The sequence below is a fragment of the Oryzias latipes genome, chromosome 8, assembly GCF_002234675.1.
Source record: "Oryzias latipes chromosome 8, ASM223467v1".
Lineage (NCBI taxonomy): Eukaryota > Metazoa > Chordata > Actinopteri > Beloniformes > Adrianichthyidae > Oryzias > Oryzias latipes.
In genome coordinates this window covers 2,284,583-2,298,579 of record NC_019866.2, presented here as the reverse complement: position 1 = coordinate 2,298,579, position 13,997 = coordinate 2,284,583, and the positions used below count along the sequence as shown (strand labels likewise).

The 13,997-nt window shown below is 43.8% G+C and overlaps 1 protein-coding gene across 3 annotated transcripts in view; it reads left to right on the top strand.

Annotated features, from left to right (window-relative positions):
• LOC100049491 (xylosyltransferase 1) overlaps window positions 1-13,997 on the top strand; it is a 30,150-nt gene that overhangs the window by 10,876 nt on the left and 5,277 nt on the right. For 2 of the 3 annotated variants that reach the window (XM_020705021.2, XM_023957283.1), the window contains exons 2-8: window positions 3,749-4,235; window positions 4,878-5,047; window positions 5,827-6,029; window positions 7,705-7,785; window positions 8,670-8,886; window positions 9,754-9,930; window positions 11,569-11,837. In XM_020705021.2, coding sequence (XP_020560680.2) covers window positions 3,749-4,235; window positions 4,878-5,047; window positions 5,827-6,029; window positions 7,705-7,785; window positions 8,670-8,886; window positions 9,754-9,930; window positions 11,569-11,837 — 1,604 coding nt within the window. The remainder of the gene's footprint in view (window positions 1-3,748; window positions 4,236-4,877; window positions 5,048-5,826; window positions 6,030-7,704; window positions 7,786-8,669; window positions 8,887-9,753; window positions 9,931-11,568; window positions 11,838-13,997) is intronic. The other variant, XM_023957284.1, reaches the window with a different exon arrangement.

Here is a 13,997-nt window from a genome sequence, read left to right as displayed (position 1 = left end):
GCTTTTCTGATTCTGAAAGACATTTATCTTCATCAGAATCACATCCTTCTCCTTTCTTTTTGAAAGTTTTGCTTGATTTCTTTAATAATATGTCAAAAAGGCATGAATGAACCAAAGCTTTTCAAGATTTTGATCCAAACTTAAATCTTTTTCAGGTTAAAGTCCAGACCTGCGCCTTACAGAACCTTACGATTTGGGTTTACATCCTAAACTTTGGTGAATTGTGATGCAGAGCAGCTCAGAATTTCTTCTTTGCCGATAAAAATCCCATCCAGACCGTCTCTAAAGTATCTGATGATTCTGTTTACAGAAAAGTGTTGCAGTAACAGGTCTGCGTGTTTCTGCTCTGTGGCCTTGCGCGCTTCGCAGCAGCCGCTCCATCAGGAGCCGCTGAGGCGCAGAGCGGCGCGCAGCGGCGCACGGAGGCGCGCAGCGGCGCAGGCAGCAGCGGGACGCATGAGTCAGCCTGAGCGCTCCGAGACTGATGTCTCAGCGGCTCTGCAGCTCCAGCTGCGACCCGTCTCCGTGGAAAGAAGTGCCTTCTGGGCAGTAGCGGTTCTAGGCACGGGCCGTCCGGGCGGTGGCCTGGGGCGGAAAACTGAAGGGGGGCGGCACCGGCGGCTCAGCCCTTGTAAAATATTATATGCACCACTATTGGTTTACTTATGTCACAGTTTGTGAGTTTGTAACAGCCTGAACCTGGCCGCGCCGCCGCCCTCGCCCCGCAGCTGTGCGCTCTCCTGTCTTTGAGAAGTAGACACAAATGTGTGTGAAGAAGAAGGGAGGGGGCGCGGGGGGAGCACGGAGCACCACCGCGATTGCGCATGCGCAATACCTGGCGGGCTCATCTTTCAGGGGAGGCGACGGTCGCGGGCTTGATGAAAAAAATAAAAGTAAAAACTGCGACTGCGCCGTCATGTAGCGAATCAGCGCCCCTGGCTATAGCTGCACGCGCTCCTGCTGGAAATGTGTGAAGAAAGGGGGGGGGGGGGCTGCGGGGAATCAGTTCAATTGTGGGACGCTTCCAAATTAAGTGGCTAGGTGGGGACAAGGGCGGGGGTTTGAATCTACTTCATAAAACCTTTTTATAAGTCAGTCATAAGGTGACATTCTATAACCTACACTTTAATAAAGGTATAGAAAATATATTCTGCTTTTTTTGGGTTAATTTTGTGTGAAATGCCCAAATGAAAAAATGGCAACACAAAACAATGCTGTCACTAAGGTGACAGTTGGTTCAGTCGACGGACTTGATGTCTTCTTCGTGACGTGAGGACATTTATGCCAAACAAACGCCAAAAACATCTAAAATATGGAGAAAAAAAGGTCAAAGCCATCTGGTGCCCAATTTAGAAAGAAAAGAAAAGAAGAAGAGGAGAAAAGAGATAAAGAAAAGGGTAAGTCCTATTGTTGCAAATAGCGTCATTTTTTTTTTTTTTTTAGATTTTATTCTTAAAAATTTGCTCTGCCTTAACTTGTAACATTAGTTATGATTCATGTGTCTGTCTGCTCTGCTGTAACACAAAGGTTTTGTTGGGTTTTGCTGTTGTATACTAGTTCATAATGTTAAAAAAGCTGTGATGGTTACACAGCATGCTGCTGCTGCCATAAGATGCTAATGGGGCAAATAATTTGAGATTGGTCTTAAATTTAATAATCGTTTGTGGCAGCCTAAATGTTTTCCCAATGTTTTTTTGACATTTAACTGGGGATTTAGGGGTTAATTTTGAGCCTGCATATGAAGTTTATTTTTTATTTGTTTTACAAATGTGGGATTATATTTTTAGCCAATAGAATTTCCATAAATCTGTAGGTAGTTTTAAAAATGAATATTTACCATTTACTGCAAATCTATGGGGACAAAACATAATTCAACAGGTCATAACTGAAAATTTTCCAATCAAAGGATTGAAGACGGAAAACATGAGCTAATTTTTCTTCTCTGAAGTAGAGATCGATATAGAACATGACAATTTAAATTTCCAATTCATAATATTAATAAATATTTATTTTATATTATTTATTTAATATTGATTTAATATTTCTTAGCTAACTGTATTTTTGCCATGCTTATGGTCTTTTATTTTTTGTGTTCTGATAACTATTATAATGCTGTTCAGAATTCTGACATCTTTTGTATCCACTTCTTAATTTCAATGACAATATAACATGTCAGTTGACAAAGACAAACAAAGTTCTGTTGTGACTATGGGGGGGGGGGGGGGGGGGGGGGGCTGGGGAGGGTCTCGCCCGGGGAGTAATTCAGGGTAGAACCGCCACTGCTTCTGGGAATCACGCACGGCTTTTTGTTTGTGTGGCGTTCAGGGACAATGAGAGAAAGCTGTTTCTGCGTCCGGACAATCCGGACCAGGAGCTGTCCAGGATGAGGTTCTGACAGGATCTGTGTTGATTCACATGATTCACACATTAGTTTAATAATACAGTTCTCTTAACTTATGTCTTTTGTTGTGGCTATTCTGTATTTACTTTTTTTTGTTTTGCATTTTTTTTTTGACAAAACGCAAGGCTGGCTGTGATGTTTTTTTTCCCAGTCATTGTGTGTTTGTGTCTTTGTGAGCTTTCGGCAGAAACTAAAACATTTCATAAATAAACTTAGAGAGGACAAACTCAAAGTTTAACGCCAAGTCAAAACAAATGAGTCCAGAACTGGGCTGAGTGAATGTGACGTCATCCATAGAAAAGTCAATTCAGTCGCCATTTTGTCACCGCCATGTTGGATCCGGAAACAGCTGTGAATTTTCTGAGTTGGTCTGAGTCAGCGTTTCTGCGGCAACCACTCTCACCAATCAGGAGTGAGCTTGTTGGAGGGCCACACCCCTACCACTTTAAAGCGGCCTACGTGACATCTGTCAATGAAACATTTTGAAAGTTGGACGTGGTAGGTGGAGCTAGCAGGCTCCACCTACTTTTATGGAGACATCTGATTGGTCAGTTTACAACTTAAATAACTTGAACTACAGAACAAAAAGAGGATTATCAAGACGATGATAAAAGTTATCAGATCAAGAATGGTTAGAATGACTGAGTAATAGCTGAGATAGCACTGCATGTTTGGAACACCGAGGGGGCGGGGTCACTCAGTCCAGTTCTCTTATACAGTCAATGATCCTGACAAAGATAAACGATGAACCCTTGTTTCTGTCACTAATTCAGTTCATTTTTTGTGGATGTTTGTTTGTTTGTTTAGCTTTTTTGCTTCATTTTAGCTTGTTTGTGTTGAATTTTCTGAGTTGCTGTCTCTGAGGTTGTTGTGCGTCTCTGTGCTGCCATCAGCCGTTATGATAGAAACTCCTGGGTTGTGGAAAAAAAGTGTGTCTGCAGTGAGAGCAGAAGAGAAAATCCTCCATGCATTCATTCATCTGCAGTGTGCGACATCCCCACACACCCACCCACGCACCCCCCCCCCCCCACACACACACACACATTTAAGCACGCAAACATTCCTCTGAGCTGATATTACAGATGAGATAATGAAAGGTTGTCTGTGGAGCAGGTGGCAGAAGCTGATATTACAGCTCTCCCACTCGCTCCCTGATTGTGTGTTTGTGCCTAACACACACACACACACACAGAAACACAAAGTTTATCTCTGGAGGAGACAGAGATGGGTTGAAATGTGGGATTAGGAGATGCTCCTGAGGCGCACACCAGCAGCTGGCGATGCCGTTAAACTGCAGATTCAGTTCTGGGTCCTTCTTCTAAACTGGGATGATCTTTCTCCACGCAGGACGTTCACGTCTCCCATCGGCCCAAAGAGAAGCTCCGTTCGGACAGCAACAGCGAGAACTCCGTCCCCAAAGACTTCGACAGCGTTGACAGCAACAGCAACCTGGCAGCGAGATCACAGCACCTGCGGGCGGTCGGCGCCCACAGCAAACGCAGGCTGGAAAAAGCCCAGGGCATGTTGGGAAACGAGGCCTTTAAGCACATCCAGCTTAAAGGCCGGAACCACACCCAATCCCGGAAGAGCCCGCCCCAGCTGCCAAGCTTTGCAGCACCAGCTCAGGGGTCCAATCAGGGTCTGCCGGCGCCGCTGCCCGGGCTGGAGGCAAAGAAGGAGCAGCGGCAGTGCGAGATCGGTGGGAAGGAGGCCATCTCAGCTCTGTCCAGAGCCAAGAGCAGGGAGTGCCGGCAGCAGATCGTAGAGGCGTTCTGCAGGCACAAAGAGAGGGCGCTGATGCCCGAGAAGGTGCCCCGCCTCTGCCCCTCAGAAGGTGAGAGGAGGACCTCCGACTCTTCAATGTCTTTTTCCTTTTCTGGGTATATGGCACAGAAAGAAGGAGGCTTCCCTTCCTTCTGTGGTCGTGGCTCTATTTCCAGCAGTGAGGATGCTGCTCATCCACAGTAATTACCCCCCAATCTAACAAGTGCCCCGCTCAGAGATGGGGCAGATGACTGAGAGCCTCCCAGAGCTCCTCCAGGTTCCATTTCTCTGATTACAGGCTGAAACCGCCGTCATTACCACACGGGCGGTTCCAGTTCGTCTTTTTCAGGAGAACATGTCTGATCTTCCTCTGGGTGTGCTCGCTTTTTTCTTTCTCAGCTTCAATCCCAGCATGCACTGCACTTTGTCTAGTAAGACTCTTTTGCCTCTAAACTACTAAAAGAAGCTGGATCTTTTTATGTTCTGTTCTTCAAATTAACATTTAAATTGTTACTCTCTCACATCATTTGCTTTATTTTATGTTTGTTTTCCTGTTTTCATCTTTTCTCTGATGAAAAATATCAAAATGTTCTTAAAAAAAAAGCTTCCAAACCCAAAAGAAATGACTGAGATTTCAACTTGCACCTGAAAGCCCCACTCCAGCCCCCATTTAGGCAGGCTCCTGTGTGACCCGGGTCTCCTCTTTGTCCAGGGAAACCCCTCATGACCGTGCAGTGGGACGAGGGCGTGGCCTCTGATGGGGCTCCTCCCGCATGCATCGCCTTCGTGCTGGTCGTTCACGGCCGAGCCTCTCGACAGCTCCAGCGGCTCTTCAAAGCCATCTATCACACATCACACTACTACTACATCCACGTGGACCAGGTGAGCCCCCGCCGCTCAACCTGAAGGTCTGTGCTGCCCTTTCGAGTGGATACGGGCTGTCTGTGGGTGATAACTGGAAAACCAGTTTGGGGCCCTTAGGATTATCAAAGTCGGAGACGTTCAGTAAACCATAAAGACAAAATGTTCATGCACATTTTTTGGGACTTTAAACGTCTCGTTTTTACACAACACATAAGCGTGAAGTTGGTGAGACACAGGCGTGACGTACAGATTTTTCAATTTTCAACCCAGCAAATCCTGCAGACTGTACAAGCAGCTAGTGCAGTTCACGCAACACATGCGCGCTCCTTTCTGCAGCCTGACTGAAATTAGACAAAGTGTAGTTGTGTGGCGTCCTACAGGCGTCCTACGGGCACTTAAATCTGACGTGCGCACCTCGTGCGTGCAGCATTTGTTCACCGTCAGTAAAGAGTCAGTACTCACACCTTACTAACGACTATAGTGAGGCGTAAGAAAACAACAACAACAGCTCTATGTCATAAGTGCGTGAAACTTCTATTAGCCTTGTGGATACTTCCCGATAAACTTACCAAACGTACGACAATGGTGCGTTCCATTTTCATGCCGTCCCTTGAGGTTTCCATACGAGTTTTAAGGAAACTTTAAGACATATATTAAGATATTGCCGCTCCTCTCTATGACCCTCCATGACACTGGACAACCTATAAACCCATAGAACCTGTATGGGTCAACCGTGACTAAGGTTTTGAACGTTTATCTAAATTAAAAACACATTAAGATGGTTCTCTTCTTCTCAGAGGTCTGACTTCCTGCACAGAGAAGTTCTGTCTCTGGCCCGTCAGTATCCAAACGTCCGTGTGACCCCCTGGAGGATGGCCACCATCTGGGGGGGTGCCAGCCTTCTGACCATGTACCTGCGCAGCATGGAGGACCTGCTGTCCATGACCGACTGGTCCTGGGACTTCTTTATCAATCTCAGCGCTGCTGACTTTCCCATCAGGTGAGAGCGGCCAAAGTTATCATTGTGACCCTCGGCTGTGCTTTCTGCAAGCGGTCTCCATGGCAACCAGGCGCTGCCGTAGCAGTCCAAGCCTGACTGCACAGAGAGGACGAACTTTCTAATGGTTGGGTTCAGGACCCTGATTTATTGATGGTTCAGTCAGAACCTTTGGAGTTTCCACAAACGTTTGCCGTGGTTGTTCTCACGCTTATCTGGTTAGTTATCATCGAAAAGCGTTGTGAGTTTCAGGACGTCATGAACTCTGTGTCAGACACAGACTTGCTCTGCAGCCGTTAATAGATTTCAGATTTCAAAATGGAAAGTTACAGATTATTGAAGCTGTTGGAACAGCTGACGTCACCGTTCTGGTTTGTTCTCCAACTTCAAACCCTTATCTCCATCAGATCGGGGGGGTTTAGGCGATAGCTAGAGCCAAACGGCTGTTTTCTGTCAACTTAGCTTTCCTGAAATGTGAACTCTGATTGTTCCTCTTAAGAAGAGGAAAACACGCAGCGATCTGCCCTCCATCAGTCTGAACACGCCTCGGGCGAAAATCCATACTAGAGCGGCAGCATCTCTCCCATCCGCCTGTCCGCGGCGGCGGCACATGGGTTCGTGTGAGCGTGACCTTTTGGGTGAGGCAAACTTTTCCATCAAACACCGAACTCACACCCCTTCACGTGTTTGGATTGCTGCTCTGACTCTGACATGTTTGCTGCTGCAGAAGGAGAACAGGCTTGTTTGGGATCCACTGAGAGGACCGCAGTCATCCAGAATGCAGGTTCAAATTAAAACACAAGAATCGTTGCGCTTCCTTTTGATTAAAATGCCTCTGTGGTCTGAGGCGTGAAGAGTTTCAAAAGCCAGAAATGCTTTAACCTCGACAGGAAGAAACAGAGTCTGTCATTTTCTGGAGCATCAGAGCCGCCTCAAGAATCGTCAGAAAAAGTCTTCAGGATTAATAAAGATTCTATTCTATTCTATTCATAGTTACATTTCTACATTCAGACAATAGAGCCATTGATTTAGCCAGCCCCTGTATGGGGTGCAGGTAGAACATGGGGGGGGGGTATGTCTGGGTGTACTGAGAGTTTAGGGTGTCACATCCCTCCAAGCTCCTAAAAGAATCTATGCTATCATCATGTAAGTTCAAATTTCCATATCAGCTATTTTCTCCTTTAATCTATTTTATATATATTTCATATATAAAATGTTGAATGCTCTTCCTCACACTACCCTCTCCATTTACCCGGCTTGGGACAGGCACAAGCAGGTGCCCCGTTGAGGCTGCATTTATAGATTTTTATTTTAATGTCCATCTGTCTGTCCTTGCGTTTTTTTTTTTTTTTGTGTGTTTTTATGTACTTATTTATTTGTTGTATGTTTTTAGAGGGGGGGGGGATTCTGTAATATTTTTAATCTTTAGTTAGTTCTAACTTGTTGCAGGCCATCCCATTCACGGGGGGGGGGGGGGGGGGGGGGGCTGTCACGGCAGTCACTTGTTAGGATCGATGTTGTTGAAATGTGTCTCAGCCTCAATCGATCTGAAGTTGACGTTAGAAGCTTTTTATTGCGGTTTGACACCTCAACTCCTGCTTTTCTGCATCTCTGAGGACTTCTTGATCTCCGTGTTTTGCCTCTGATCAGATGATTGACAGCTTCCATCTCTCCTCAGGACCAACGAGCAGCTGGTGGCCTTTCTGTCCAAACACCGCAGCAAGAACTTCATCAAATCTCATGGTAGAGACAACGCGCGGTAAGAAGAAGTCCCTTCCCACTGGACAGTGAAACGAGACGTTAAAAGTCCCACTCCGGTCATTTTTTGAACTATTCTCAAAGTGTTCCCTGTGGCCTTTAATTATTATTATTATTGTTGTTATTATATAATTTTAGCCAAAATCTAAAAATCTGTGAAGACTTATTTTCTCCAGAGCTGCAGGAATTCATTTGAAAATTCACCTCTGCATTGTGGACGGGACTGTTGGTGCCGGGCAACCCCGCCCCCTTTCCCCTCCCCGTTGCTGAGAGTTCAGAGGAGGGAGCTTGTGGCCCAGCCCAGCAAATTTTCTGCTTTCCAAATACAATCTTTTTCAAACTGGAATTTTTTTCGTCTGCTCCTGATTCACAACGATTTGAATAAAGAAAAGCTCAGGAATGCAGTTTTAAGCTTAATTATTTTTACACATGCCCTCCATCATCAGAAAAATGCCACTAGAACACGTTAAAAACACCAAGACCAACATTTTCATTGGAGTGGGTCTTTAAAATGTTTCAATACTAGGAATTAAAAAAAATAGTAATAGTGCAGAGTAACACATGGTGTGTTGTTTATGTTTTCATTTATCTCTAAAAGTCTTTGCATCTTTTTGCATTTTTGTCTGGCTGTCAAGAATAAAAGCAAACGAAAATAACTCACAGAATTATTTTATTTTGAAAAAAAAACAGCATTATGCAGAAGTATCCCTCAAAGAGCAGGAAAAAAAATAAAAATATTGTCCTTTTTTTTGCCTCTTATAAGTTTTGTAAATTGATTTCATAATTAAAATATATTTTAAAAAATCTCTCCGGAAACCTAATTTTTGAATCCGACAGATTGTTTGTGAGTCTAAACAGTGATGTTTACTGCTGCTCTGCTCTCAGCTTCATCCGGAAACAGGGCCTGGACCGACTCTTCTTGGAGTGCGACGCCCACATGTGGCGCCTGGGAGACCGAAAGATCCCAGAGGGCATTGCTGTGGACGGAGGCTCTGATTGGTTCCTGCTCAGCCGCTCCTTCGTGGATTATGTGGTGAACTCCGGGGACGAGCTGGTCAACAGCATGAAGCGCTTCTACGCCTACACGCTGCTCCCCGCCGAGGTAACCAGTGACCTTCAGGATGACAGAGAACATTCTTACATCTTCAGTGATCCGTTCACAGGCAAAAACAAACAAAAACTACTCTCACTGGAGTCTTTTATTTTGAAAAAAGACAAAACAGCGTTATGCAGAATTATCCTTAAGGAATCTTCCCTTGAACTTTTAAAACCATTTAAATTCCGCCTAAACCTAAACTAAACAGCAATCTGAAGATTTGACTAATAGTCTTTGTTGATCTACAGACATCAGCTACGTTACTAAATATTTACCTGACCAAGATGGCTGTCCAAAAAAAGCGGAAAAAAAGTTTAATTTACTAAAGGTGTGTCAGAGGGGGTCACCACAGGTGGCAGAAGGAACCAGAGAGACGCTTTCCCAAGTAAAGAACAAGCAAGAAACAACAATGGAAAAAAAAGTGTTGCTTTTTTACAACAAACCTCCACAGACAGAAAGTTGTTCTGTGTTAAATGATGAACTGAAGCTATGAAAAAGATGCAAACGGATCCCATGGAGTGAAAAACATAGAAACACATTTTTAGCCTCTTTAACCCTTTGGGCCGAAATCTCTTGTCTACGTTAGAATTTATCTCTGTATTTTTATTGGAACGACTACTTGTTTGTTTACCTGGTATCATTTTAATCAGTGGTACTAACCTTAATTTGTCATTTTTTTCATGTTCTATTCACACACGAGACATAAAATCCTACAAAAACAGAAGGCTTCATGCCGATTGATCTGTTGAGGTGTGAGAAACAGGCCATTTTAAGGGATTTGGAGCAAGAAAAGCCCAACAAATTATTTTAAAAGAAGTGAAATAAACAATTGTTGATGTGCGTTAAATGATAGAAGCGTTCCTCCACCTGCAGTCGTTCTTCCACACCGTGCTGGAGAACAGCGCTCACTGTGAGACCATGGTGGACAACAACCTGAGGCTGACCAACTGGAACCGCAAGCTGGGATGTAAGTGCCAGTACAAGCACATTGTGGACTGGTGCGGCTGCTCGCCCAACGACTTCAAGCCCTCCGACCTGCCACGCCTCCAGGTGAGCCGCTGACCTTCAGGGCGCTTCGCCTGCGTGTGACGCAGAGAGTCATGAGGAGAGTCCCTTCTTAGTTCAAAACTTGAATGTTTTCCATTGTTTTGTTTTTTAAATAGAGAAGGCAAAGAAAATCCTTCCTCTCCAGAGCTCTGAAGTATTTTAATCCCACAAATCTCTGCTGAAGCTCTCCTCGGAGCTCCAAAGTCATGAACCCGTGTTTCTCCTCCGGTCGAGGCTCAGAATAGCTCCAACTTCACAACTCAGCGGCGCCTATCTACCTCGGCTGTGCCGACAGAGCTGAGGTCAGGACGGGGCTGCTGGTGGTTTCTGCCCCGAGCCGGTCCTGGAAGCAGCTGCACCCCGCCGTATTTTTAGAGCGTTGTATCTGGCGGCCCGCAGAGGTTTCCAGGGTTGTCATTATTCTAATGTCGGGGTTGGACAGCGAGCGGCAGCTCAAAGACTCACATGTACAACAGACAGGAGGAGGAAGGTCGGGGCTGTCCTTCCAAGACTGCTGCCCCCCCAAAACCCAAACCCTGTATAGACAGAAAATAACCTCAATTCAGTTTTACATTGAAGTTGCCGGTTCACTCACTTTTATTTTAGTTCTCTTCCTGTAATTGACATTAGTTCACATTTTGCAGCACGTCATACACGTCCTCCTCTGCTGTTTGACCCAGTGCATTCTGGGAGGTTGGTTTCTGAACTAATACTGGAAACCCACAAAGACAGGAACCTGTCCATTATGAAGACCTCCCATTATCACATGTTTGGTTGGTGACCCACTATTTGTGTCAGCTCCACCCCTTTGATGGCACCGGAGGCCCCCCCCCCTCACTGACTTTGATGGTCACGAAGAAGGATCTGCTTTGTTTTAAAAATTAATGATTCAAATAAATGTGGGGAGGGGGTCAGCAGCACCACCTGAGATAACATTTGATCGAAATTCAGTTGAGCCTTCATGTCATTAAAAGTATCAGGAAAGGAAAGTGAAGTAAATGTAGGTTAAATTAAGTGAAGAAACAGTTAAATAAAGTACACGGATGTCAAGTTAATTCCAGTATAATTAAGTAAAGTTAAATAGAGAAGTTGGATTGAGTAAAGTAAATGAAGTACATTTAAGTAAAGTTAGGTTAAGTAAAGTACAGTTACACTGACCCCATGACCTGACATGGGTAAAATAATAAATATCTTGTTCCCATGAAATAATTAAGACATTAATTTGTGGGAACGAGATAGTTATTGTTTTACCCTTGTGAGGTCATGGGCTCAGTACAATCAAGTAAAGTTAGGTTAAGCAAAGTACAACAAAGTACAGTTAGGTTAAGTTAGGTTAAGTAAAGTACAGTTAAGTACTGTATGGTTAATTAAAGTATAATTAAGTATAGTTAGGTTCAGTAAAGTACAGTTAAGTACAGTTAGGGAAAGTAAAGTACAGTTAAGTAAAGCTAGGTTAAGTAAAGTACAGTAAAGTACAGTTAAGTTAGGTTAATTAAGGCACACTTTTATATTTTTAAAGTAATGCACTTTTATATGACACTTCCATGGACACAACTGTAACACAAACATTAAAGTTAGCGGTTTTGTGAAGTTTTTACACTAAAGATCTGTCTTCATCTCATTTCCTTTTTTACATCGCAGCAGACGTCCAGACCCACCTTCTTCGCCCGAAAGTTTGAGGCCAGCGTCAGCCAGGAGGTCATCAACCAGCTGGACGCCTTCCTGTTTGGAGCGTTCCCCCCCGGCACTCCGGGCCTGCAGTCCTACTGGGAGAACGTCTACGATCAGGAAACGGATGGACTGTCCAGCCTGCCGGACTCCAGGCTCAGTCACTATCACGCCTTCGCCCGTATGGGGCTGTCCCACGCCGCTGGCTTTCTGCAGGGGCGTCCCGACAACCACAGCTGCAGGTAAGCAGAGAAGGACTTTCAAAAACACAAACCTGTTGAGAAAATGGACATGCAGACACACTCCGCTATCGCCTAAACACATTGTAGATTCAACTAAACTGATGAAGATAGGTCATGGAATATGAGTGGAAACTGTTTGATCCAGTGACGTGCGGTCAGGTGAGGCAAGTGAGGCACAGCCTCGCCTGTCATAATCGATATAAAAAGAAAAAGGTAAATTAAGTAAATATTATTTTCCACTGATCTGTTTTAGATATACATTTTCAGTCAACTCAACATGTTTTCCACAGTTTCTGAGGTTAAAATAGGCTAATTTGAGTGTTGCGCAATCACAGACAGACACTGGTGCCGTAGAAACAGACTAAGGACGTGTTTCTCCATTAAGAGTGAGAAACTCATATAAACTAAAGGAAAATAAGGAAGACTTTCCAGCAGATCATAGAGCTGTTTGTGGAGAAGGATCGGCCATGGACTCAAAAGTAAGGAAAATCATGATTTTCTTTTTTTTTCTTTTTTAAATAACATGAGAGTAAGTGGAAAAAATGTAAGTACAATGATTTATTTTATTTCTATGATCATTTTCACCTACAATATTTGATTACTGATTAAAGCTCGAGAATTTGAAGTTGGAAAAATACCAGAAATCGTTACTGAGGGTCAAACATGTGCTGAACACATCTGTGTATACTTTAATTTGTTTTCAGTACATATGAATAATTTATACACAAGAAGGGTGCTCTATCCATGTCTATAAGAAATATTCTCTGTTGGACAAATATTTTCTTGTGTGTAATTTATAAGCTGTTAGCTGCTGTTGGATGAAAGGTGAAATATTTAGTTCTTTCATTGTAAATCTGATTCCAGAGGAGTCGGTGCCTCACCAGCCATCAACCTCACCGCACGTCACTGGTTTGATCTGATTCAAATTCAAAACTTTATTTAAAATGTCACCAACCACAGATTCATTCAAACTGATGAACTTGGAAGTAAACTGGAAAAATTCTTTCAAAATAATACAAATGCCTCTTTTTTCATGTCAGATGAACTTAGAAAAGTTTCCAACAAAAAGTCAAGAGTAAATGTAAACAGATTTCTAACACAAACTAATAATAAATAATGACTCATTTGGTCTTTTTAACGGTGAGTCTGTGTTAAAACGTGAAACCACCTCCAAGCCCTGATCTGAAGGGAACAGACGGTCCTTCACCTTCCAGCATCCGGCCTCCACCCTTCTTACCACGCCGACTCCAGCAACAAACACCTCCTTGTGACCCCCCCTTCTGCGCTGGAAAAAGGCAGCGCTGCAGAAACTGAAGCCTGATTGTGTTCCAGGACAGAGCAGCCTTATCTTCATATTTAATTTGGACGCTGCAGAACTCGGCGGGTTCCTGCAAACACGCCGAACCTGGTTTCCTTCAGAGGGCCCCAGGAGCCGTTTCTCCCCACAGTGTTCCACACAGAGCACGTTTATTCTGTAATTACCTGGAAGGAACATTCATGCAGCGGCTCTCATCCCCCCCCTGCAGGCTGAGCTGAAATTCAAAGAAACATGAATTTAGTTTATTTTCTGAGCTGCCAAGATTTGAAACAAGCTTTCCCTTGTTCTAAATTTTTTTCTGTTTTTGAGCATCTTCTGAAACTATTTCACTATGAAACAATGCTTGTGCCACTACACTAAATCACAGTCTGGAAATCCAAAATTTTAGACTGCAAACAAAATGTTCAGTTTTAAATATTACTTTCTAAGTTACATATCAAAATGTTACATGTTTGCCTTCTAAATCTCCTTTCGTTTTAAAATCCACCCTTGCATATGTGACCTTTGTAAACCTGGTTAATATTGTGTTATTTCACACAATTTGTCATCTTTATGCTTATTTAAACAATTTAAACACTTTCTCCAGCTATAAATACTGATGCACCTGTCAATAGGTTTAAATTAACCACTTTTAATGACTAAATCGTGCATTTTTTGTTTATTAGTGGCTAATTATCTAGATGTAGATTCTTTTGTTTTGTTTTTGTTGCTATCCATCCGTCCGTCCGTCCATCCGTCCGTCCGTCCGTCCATCCATCCATCCATCCATCCATCCATCCGTCCATGCATCCATCCATCCATCCATCCATGCATCCATCCATCCGTCCATCCATCCATCCATC